Genomic DNA, 10,511 nt, shown 5'->3' on the forward strand with positions numbered 1-10,511 from the left:
CTTTCCTATACTGTATCCATTCTATGAATCAATATAGTACTGGAGTCTACATGGAGACCAATCTGGCCTTCTTTTGGGAGCACTACATTTACATTCAAGAAATCCTCCATAACCATCACAGAAAGAAACTTGCATCAGCTCACTCAATGCAATACCTCAGTTGGACCATAAAGTGGTTTCTGTTTTTATAACAAGAGCAGCATTCTGATTTTGGGGGTCCTTGCTTACATTTCCTTTTTAGTATCTATCAAGTGCTTGCACTCCTTATTGGTGCATTGTGAAGGCTGTAGACTGGAAAATCGCTGGTGACATTCTACCCTAGGTCCACTTCAGATACTACTTCAGCTGCTGTTCAGCAAGAGACTGAATAACCTTTACCACTTAGCTAAACGATTGCTTCATTGTCATCAATTCCCATAGCCTTGCATTTCCTCAAAGCTATTGTACTTCCACTGAAGATATAGTTCAGCTCATTTACTAATTGGCCAGTAGATCCATTTGGATACTGAAACCCACATGGCGTGTTCTTATGTCCATTCACGGTGATCAAGCCCATACTCGGCTACTTAAATTGCAGATGTGACAGCTACAAAGAGATGCTCACAAGGTTAGTACGGACTCACTGGACCAAGCCCTTTGAGTGGCCTTTCCCGAGTATGGTCCGCCCGCACAACAAGAGTGAAGACACAAACTTGATCTCTGTTACTGGTGTCCTTGCTGAAAAGATGCTCCGTCACTAGCTGGTCTGCCTATAGCTCTCAGCATTTGGGTTTGGCCCTGGTGTAATTTGAGCGCCTTACTCCACTTTAAGATAGGCCTACTGTAGTGTATAACCATACCAGGATGCGCAAGGCTTCATACCAGGACCCTATTCCTAAATCCAACTTTAGAATTTGTAAGGCCAAATTCTTCTCTAACCTAACTCTGCTGAGTTCAGAAGATTTACACTAAAGTGGAATTAGGCCCCTACTATACAAAATAAAGCTAGATGATAATATATCATATTGGTTAGAGGGAAGGCTTTGGATCTGAGTGTCTTCCAGTTTGCCCCAGATGATCCCCAGTGCTTGTTTTGAGTGCTCAAAGGCCTCTCTGATGTCAGAGAAAAACTCAATTCTCGCTTTTTGTTTGGGTGCAGCAAAATCAAATACTTTATTCTAACTCCAGCAATTGCAATAGAGGGAGGGAGTGCCCTAGGACACTGGGTCGCCCCCATCCCCGGACAGGTTCTCTCACAGGTCAACAATTCAGCAAGCATTAATACTTTGTTACAGACAATAACAAGCAATAATACAGACAATAATGAGCAACGCTGCATTTTGTTCTACATAGGCTATCCTGCTATCTTATTTTCCTCACTCTGGTGCCCTTCTATGTATTTGTTATCAGTGCAAGGTAGTGATAACTTCTCACACAGTTTTCTTTCCCTATCGCCTCTCACTAACCTCGCTTCTACAAATCTCACGTCATTAGGGTTACAGCTGACCTAACTCTTGCTAACAGACTGACATGCATTAAGATCCCCTACAAATCCTTGTCAATTCTTTCCCTACTTCCACACTGATTAGGTCTCTCTGATTACTACCGACGTTTCTTGGTGTACCAAGTGTTTAATTCAGTATTCCCTAGGATCGCCCTTACTGAGCCTTCGCAGGAGTGTCTCTGACTTTTCATCTTCATTTCCACCAAGCCAGGAATAAACAAACACCTTTCTTTTGCCAGCTCTCTTCACTGCCTCCTTTTTCCACATGTCCTTGATAAAATTGGTGCCAGATCAGTCCTTTTGCCTTTTAGTCTATACCAGCTTCTTGGGATGAATTAGTGTTGCACCCAGAGTCCATGACGTTTTGTGATGCTAACAGATTATGGGCTAAACCAGTGGCTCTCAACCTTTCCAGACTATTGTGCAGGAGTCTGATTTTTCTTGTGTACACCCAAGTTTCACCTCACTTGAAAACTACTTGCTTACAAAATCAGACAGAAAGATACAAATGTGTCACAGCACAATATTACTGAAAAATTGCTTACTTTCTCATTTTTTCCACAGAATATAAATATTGTACTTATATTTCAGTGTATAGCATATAGAGCAGTATAAACAAGTCATTGTCGGAATGAAAAGTTAGTTTGTACTGACTTCGCTAGTGCTTTTTATGTAGCCTGTTGTAAAACCTAGGCGAATATCTAGATGAGTTGATGTACCGTCTAGAAGATCTCTGCATACCCCCAGGGTGCACGTACCCGTGGTTGAGAACCACTGGTCTAAACACTACTTTTCTCCAATCAGGAGAAGTAAAGTGGAAGCCATAATTTTGCTGGTTGTGGATCACATCCTCAGCCAGTGTAAATCCACATTAATCCGCTGGAAATCAGTGGAGCAATGCTGATCTAGGCCATCTGAAGACCTAGCCCTGTGTCATTAGTGGCAAAGCATTTTACCAAAGGTTCAGTGTAAGTCACCCTGTTTCGTCTGAGTCATTAGAACTTCTGCTTTTCAACTTCGAGTTTTGGCCCCTTTGGGGCTTATCTGCACAGGAACGTGGCACTCTTACTCTGAAATAAGAGTGTCCGCACATGGAATTATTCAGGGGAATAACTCCATGCAGAGACACCCCGAGTCACAAGATTTTATTATTCCATGTTTGTTTATTTTGGTGTGATTGTTAACATAACTGCATCTGTAGCAAGGGTTCTCCATCCTCATTGTATTCTTTGGCTCCTGGCTATCTTTAAATTGTTGTCAGTGAATCCATTGGCTTATAAAACAACTCTGTAGACGAAAGTGTCTTATCTTTGCTCAGGAAAGTGATGCCACTGAAATATTAAGAAGGAATCAGAGACTAGTTGTAATTATTCCTTCATTTTTTGCGCATAGTGCCCACAGATTGTTCATTTCAATAGTGCAGCCATCCCCCCAAATCACTGAAAATACCTTTGTACCCTCCTTCCCTGGTGCTTGTCTATCACTGTATTGCTTTATAATAGAACAGTACATTGGGAAGTTAATATTTTTCCCCCCTTCTGACTGAGCTTTTCTTTCCTGCACTGAAAATACGTAGCCACAAAGATAATGGTTGTGTCATTCCCTTCACAGATTGTCATCCCTTTCTTCAGCCTGTTGATCAAAGACATTTACTTTTTGAATGAAGGATGTGCTAATCGCCTTCCGAATGGGCACGTCAACTTTGAAGTAAGATCTGCAAATGTCTTTATCTACTCCGTCCTGATAGCACTATCTGAGACCATTTGCACACTTTTCAGAGCAGTCCTACAAAGACTAGACCCTACAAAAGAGATGACCTTGTGTGACCCTCCTTGAAGGTCAAACCAATCCCAGGATTCCCTTAAAAAGAATTCATATATAGAGAGAAAACATTCCATTCAGAGATCAAAAAACCAAGGAGTTTCTAATGCCAAATGAGTAGCAGATCCTAACGTGTGTCCTTTGGGTTAACTGGTATAAATACAGTATCAGTGGCATAACTGATTATACAAACAGCCTGGAAGAAAAGGGGAATTTTTCTAAGACAGAGGAGAAGTATATTTACCATATATCCATAGATAAGCAAGGCAGTGTACAGTGCCTGATACTTTTGTGTACAAGTACCATAGCGTTTTCTCATTTTATAGGTTAGGAAAATAGGGAGCTTTGCCAAAGCAGGTTTTAACAGAGTGGCTTGCCCCCTTCAGGGATAGAAGCCTGGGGCCAGACACCCATAGTTATGAAGGAGGCATACCTGGGCAGGGATCAGTGGGTGTTTAAGAGACAGCCAAAGGAAACTGGGGCCAAGAGTGCACAAGAGCTGCTGTGAGCAGGAATCTCCCGCAGGACACCCTGGACCAGGGAGCAGGGTTTGGACTTGGAAACCAGAGCCAGAAGGCTGAGAGCCAGGGAGAAGAGACTCCATGGGTATAAGGAGAAGACTCCAGCCAGGTAGGGCCTGGGAGTGGCCTGCCAAAGCAGGAGAGGCTTCTGGTTGAAATTGCAAACCCTGTAGGATTGTCTTGGAGTCTCCAGGAATTAAAGATGAATCTTTAATTAAAGATTATATCATGTGAAACCTCCAGGAATACATCCAACCAAAATCAGCAACCCTATCCCTGATAGGAAGGCCTAGAAGTAGGAAGAGAAACTTTATTTGTGCCTCTAGCCTGCCTCGTGCATAATAAAAAGCCCAACCCTTACAAGCCAATGAGCTGCAGTAGCCAGGGGGAGGGAGAGTGTCTGTCTCTCTCTCTCTCTCGCTCTCGTGCGCTTGTTGGCGCACACGTATACTCAGCCCCAGCCCCCTAACAATCACCACACAGGCACACATGCCCAGTCCCTCCCCTGTCTCTGAGGCTGCTCCAGGCACGCTGGAATTGATGTGCTGCCTGGGCTATCGGGGAAGAGGCATGTGTCCCCCGGCAGATTTTTTTTGCATTTTTCTGCGCCTGTGTGGGGGCGGGGGTGCAGAAAAATGCAGGCCATATGAATTCTGCACCCCCGCATCAGTGCAGAATCCCCTCAGAAGTAAACTTGTGTGTGTATGGACTTTTGTTGGACTTTAACTTGGGATTTGGAGTTTTATTTTGAGATTATTTTATGTTAATAAGCCCAGTCCCAAGGAGGAGTGGCTTTGCCATAAAAAGCCTGTGTGGAGTGTATTTAAGGAGCCCTTTGAAGAGGGGGAAACTGAGGCAGGGACCCGTACCACAACCTCAGGCCACGAGTGGGTGCTTGGGAGGGGGCATATCCTGTTACAATACCGTCAACCAACTGCAAACGTTATGTAAATATAAGAAGTGAGCTTGAACTATATAAGGCCTCATCTATAGTCACCATGTTAATCAGGTAAATCACACATATTTGGCCTGGGAATTAAAACTCATGACCTTCTGCTTGGAAGCCTCTACTGATTACACAACAGGAGAATTTGCATTAACCACTATTATACACAGTAGAAAGACGTGTCCTCTCTGTAGACCCAACACCAGATGGTAATAGTCACAAATTGTTAACTTGAGAGCCAAGGTGGGCGAGGTAATAAGGAACTCCCAGCATCACAACTAAATACAAGGTGGACCAGATTGTTCAGCATAAGTAGTTAGCACATATTGTAAGGAACCATTTGCAATAGAATAGCCCCGTAACGCCTCTGCAGTCATAAAACAAGAAGAAGGGGTTAGATGTAGTAAGGCATAAATCCAATGTCTCTGTTCAGTCCATTTTGCTTTAACACAGAGTTCCTTTCCCAGACTTGAAGTGCTCTGTTTGGCTTGAAAGCTTGTCTTTCCCACCAACAGAAGTTGGTCCAGTAAAAGATACCTCACCCACTTTGTCTCTCTATATCATGGGACCAACACAGCTACAGCTACACTGCATATAAATAGTTGAGTAATTTTGAGTCCATACACTAGAGGGTAGTGTTGCACTAATATGACAGGATGCTGAATGCAATGTGCACGCATTCCACTTTTTAATATTGTGTTATACACCACCCCTGCTGTATTCTTGAACTTCTGTGAAAATGCAGAGACGAAGCAGCTTCTCTACAATTGCCCTTGTATAAATAAGAAGAAAATTTGCTCCATCAACTCTCAAGTGCTTTCTGAATCTCATCTGAAAACATCTTTTTTTTTTTTTTTTGCTTGCTTCTCTAAGTTTCTGCCTCCCTGAGAGGCATTGTGGCAGAAGGCTTTCACCATACAGTGAGCCAGGCCTGTTGCTTGTGAGTGTCGAGTGGTGCTTAAGGTGTTGTACATTAGAGCCTGACTGTAAGAGGGCATCTCTCTTCACTACAAGCTAGTGATGTGATCCCCTGCTCGCAAACACATACTCACAGTAGCTTGTGAGGGCTAGCACAAGTATAGAGAGTAGCGTAGCCATGGTAGTGTGGCTAAGCTGTGCTGAGTACCTACCCATTGTTTTCAGAAGTGTTTGTCCTTGGCACAGCTGGGTCACACCACTCCTGCCACTGCCCATGCCTTCGCAGCTGCACTAGCTCTCCTCGAGCATCTGTGAGGATGTGAATGCAAGCAGGGGGGTTACACTCCTAGCTTGCAGTGTAGACACAGCTTAACTCAGAACACTGTAGGCATCCTGGTGCCTTGGTAGGTGTAAGGATTGGGAAGGGGGCCTGTGCTAGTCTAGGAGGTCTAATTTACATCATCTCACGCATGCCACTTTTGATACAATGCATTTGTCATGTCTATCGTATATTGCATGAAGCCTTATATGATATATTCCTGTAACGCATTTTGTACAAAGCTGTATTCTAAACTTGGGACACATCCCAGAATGGCACTGAGTTTTATGCCATCCGTTCTGGAACAAACCCTATGCATGGAAACGGTAAACTGTTTATTTCTACTTGAGAGTAGAGCAGGATTCCATGTGACGATGGAACGTAGGATACCCCAACCCTGCTTTTTCCCCTTTCAGCACAGTATAGAACCCAAGGGGAAGTTTTATTGAGAAACTGCTCCCTTCTGAATTTCATAAGGTTCCTTTACAAATGCATATCCGTGCAGTTTGCATTAGGAAATCTGCAGCCTCTGCCCAGATGTGATCCTTTCGGTGATATGATGTTCTTGTACTAAATGGACTTTATAATATTTGCAGAAATTCCTAGAACTGGCTAAACAAGTAGGCGAGTTTATAACGTGGAAGCAAGTGGAATGCCCATTTGAACAAGACCATAACATCATCCACTACTTGCATACAGCTCCCATCTTTACTGAGGATGGTAAGAAATCCCTAAATATTTTTTAACCATTCAAAATAATATAAATGTGACTGTCTCTCCATCACCACTGATAAAACCCTTATCTGTGCTCTGATGATCTCTTGCTTTGACCACTAAAGCTGCTCCTCTCTAGGCTTTCTGCCTCTTAACTTGCTCATCACCACTCTATCCAGCGTGCTACTGCGAAAATGACCTTCTGGTCTATTAATTCATTGTTGTGCCACTTTTCCACCATGTCTCTACCAGGCATCCTGTAGTAGATCACCACAATGGTACTGTCTCTAACCAAGGAATGAGGCTGTGCAACCACACAGCAGTTCTGGGACTGAGGTCAGGGCTACCTTTCCCTACCAATCAACAATTTCAGTTCTCCAATCAGTTCTCCAGAGCCCCAGGCTGTGGGAGTCCAGCTCACACGGCCCTCACTCCAATGAGGAAACACCTTTATTTTGTTTATTTTTTTAAGTATTTTAAGACAAATCTTCCATAGTAATTACTTTAAAATATGATCCGATTCCTGTTCCAAAACTAGTCCCTGTCCCATCTCTCTTCCCCATCTCCTCTCTTACCCCCTCCAATTTGGGGTCTAGTGTATCACACTGCTTCATTTCATATGGGATTATTTCAGTCACATCCTGTTACATCATGGCAGACATATCAAGTGACAGCAGCTACATTCCCATAAGCTAGGCTGCAGTTGGGTTTATTTTTCCTTTTGATTCTATAGGCATTTTTCTACAGTCATCCAAGTTAATCACACCAGACAGTTGTTACTTCATAGGCCACATCAGAAGTCAAAATACAGCTAGGAAAATTAAGCTCCAATCCCATGAGGAATGACTGCCAAAAAGGAATAATTAAAGTGATTAAAGCAATATGTATGGAAAGAGGAGGGAATGGGGGCTTCAGGTGGTGCTTAGGGTACTATGTGTAGGGAAGTGGGGGTTGTAGATATCTCAAAAGGGCTGTTTTCAGGCTGCATGGTGACCTCAACTCCCTAATTGCTTGCAGACCCTCTCCCGCACATAAAGGGTCATATTCATGCCGGCTTCATGAGATGCCCACAGTAGAAGCCAGGCTACAGCTGGCCTCCCCTACTGCCAAAGATAAAATGCAGTGCAGAAAGACCCGCCATGAGTAAAAGAGAGACAGCGCTGACCGGTCAAATAAAACAAATAAGCTCTCTGTGCCACAATACAGAGTAACAGTGGGCTAACTCTTGAATATTAAAACGTTACTGAATTATATCACAGAATAAAATACAAAGGTGACTGTGGCATTACAGAATAAAGCATAACTAAATAGTGTAATGCGAAAGTGTCCATGAATACACATTATGACCTACTGATAAAAGTCCATAAAGCAAGCTAGATGGTAATGCACTAGCAGCTCCCGCAGATGGACTCTTGAATGTGTACGCTTATTTTCGCACTATAAAATGCATCCTGTAGTTCAAGGTTCTTCAAAAAAGATCTATTAACTTAGATCAGTTTATACAATTATACGTGTCATGAGGGTGTCCTTTCTGCATGGTGTTTTCTCAGTCTGGATGCTGGACTTTCATTCTTACCTAGTGTGCTATTTGTTTAACATGCCTTGTCTCTTAAGGAATTTGAAGAGGTTGCAGATGAAAATGGGGGGTGAGGGGGTATTAAATTCAATGTTAAATTATGTGAACTTAATGTAGAAGACTGGGGATTTGTCTCTTCAGCTGTCAATCCTTGATTTTTTTACTTTTTGATAACACATTGGGGGCAGGTTTTCAAAGGCACAAATGGGATTTTGGCACCCCGGGCTTTCGGTGTGAGTTAGGCACTTAACCGCCCTTGGATTTTTAAAAGCATTCTGTTTGTGTGGGATAGTAGTGACAACAGATGAGGAAGATAATATGTACCAGCAAAACTCACAGAGAATGACTGTAGTTTGAGGAAGCAAAGGGATTTGGGGTTCCTGATGATATTTGACTAACTTTTTTTTTATTAGGTTTGTATTTGGCTTCCTATGAAAGTGAAAGTCCGGAGAACCAAATTGAAAAAGAGAGATGGAAATCCTTGAGGTAAGAGTTCAGTCAAGTTTAATTCTTGACTATCAATGTAGTGCATGTATTGTAGTTATGGTTTTATAAACTGAAGTTTGAAAATTTCTTAATAGAACTGGCATCAAATATGTGTCTTGTTGATTGTGCTGAAGGTGTTCTCAGTTTAAGGCTCTAGTCTGCAAAGCTGTAACTGGACTGATAAAATAATAGTCCTAATATAAATTATACTTTGTAAATAAAAAGTGCCCAGTTCTTATTTATGCTGCTCTGACTCTGTAAAGGTGTCTGGGAGTGGATGTAAAACCCTGCCAGAGTGTCATGTATATCCACTTTAAGGCTCCTTTATACTACCGGACCAATGTAAACAGGCTTTAGTGTAAATGAAAATAAAGCCTCACTAATAATCCTGAATGAGCCAAAACCAAAAAGCACTGATTATGCATGCTTCTGTGTTTCATCTTCATCATTGTAATGTTTCAAATTTGCAGGTCTACTATTTTAGGAAAGACTTGAAGACTCAGATTATTGCAGTACTACAAGAGAAAAAATCAGCAAAAATATTTTGCACTACTGATTCCAAAGATGCCTATTTGGGATTTAGTTTTTCTTCTTCCTTTTTATTTTTGGACTGCTTAATGTGATGAACTGGCTTCATCCATTGAAATTAACAGAATTGACTTACCATAGGCACAATTATGCTTTTCTAATTACTCAAGAGAGGATGGACAACAGATTATTTGTGGCCATACCAAAACTATGTCAGTATCACTGTAACCTTGTCTCAGATGGAAACAAAACAAGAGCAAGGAGAGTCATGGTGCTGCAGCAGAGAATGGTCTTCACTGGAAAACTAAAGACGCAGTGTGCACATTTCAGAAGCAGGTGCTTCAAACAGCAGCTCGCTAAATCCGTTGAGTATTGTAAAATCAAATTTTGTCAAATGCAGCAGCAATCTGGTTAATTGCTAAGGAAGGAAAGAAGGATTTTATTTTACATCAGCAGCCTCCTGCCTTGTTGAACAATGCACTGACTTCAGCAGAGATAAGCTGCCTGTGGATAAAAACTTGTGTAAACCACATCAGCATGAAAAGTCATGCAAACCCCATGAATTTTTACATAGAATGATTTGAACTGTGAACAATGGTTATTTCTTCTTTCTCCAATTGTTCTGCCTTTCTTACTGTGAATCTTGGCAGACTTCTCTGGGATGTGAGCTGAAGATGAGACAAAATACAGATGTTCTGCTTTCACTGAAAGCTGTGGGAAGCAAATGGCTCCGAGTCCTACTTACCGCTATTTGAAGTATGTAATCTATTCCCTAATTCTGTTGGTGCTGAGAGAGGTGTTTTTAAGGCGCCTTACGTTATTGACAAATGATAGAAGGGGATTGTGTGAGGAAACTCATTGGGTTTGTTTTGTCTCCTCACTTCAGCTTTGGTTCTAGTGCAACACGATATTGGGACACGGGGAGTGGTGTGGGGGAGGAAGAGCAGCCTAGATTTGTGGACTCAAAAGTGCATTTGAGAGATGGAGTTTTCACTCTATGTACCAATGCATTACAGCAGTGGTTCTCAAACTAGGGCCACCGCTTGTTCAGGGAAAGTCCCTGGCGGGCTGGGCCAGTTTGTTTACCTGCCGCATCCGCAGGTTCTGCCGATCGCAGCTCCCACTGGCCACAGTTCACCACTCCAGGCCAATGGGAGCTGCAGGAAGGGCAGCCAGAACGTCCCTTGGCCCGCGCCACT

General features: G+C 42.5%; 1 protein-coding gene across 1 annotated transcript in view; it reads left to right on the forward strand.

Annotated features, from left to right (window-relative positions):
* The window catches only part of RASGEF1C (RasGEF domain family member 1C), a 116,664-nt gene extending 106,401 nt beyond the window's left edge, over positions 1-10,263 (forward strand). Inside the window, exons 11-14 of the mRNA XM_050961578.1 lie at positions 3,095-3,190; positions 6,605-6,728; positions 8,712-8,784; positions 9,255-10,263. Coding sequence (XP_050817535.1) covers positions 3,095-3,190; positions 6,605-6,728; positions 8,712-8,784; positions 9,255-9,279 — 318 coding nt within the window. The 3' untranslated portion in view covers positions 9,280-10,263. The remainder of the gene's footprint in view (positions 1-3,094; positions 3,191-6,604; positions 6,729-8,711; positions 8,785-9,254) is intronic.
* The last annotated feature ends 248 nt before the right edge of the window (positions 10,264-10,511 follow it).

This window comes from Gopherus flavomarginatus, chromosome 7 (assembly GCF_025201925.1).
Source record: "Gopherus flavomarginatus isolate rGopFla2 chromosome 7, rGopFla2.mat.asm, whole genome shotgun sequence".
Classification (NCBI taxonomy): Eukaryota; Metazoa; Chordata; order Testudines; family Testudinidae; genus Gopherus; species Gopherus flavomarginatus.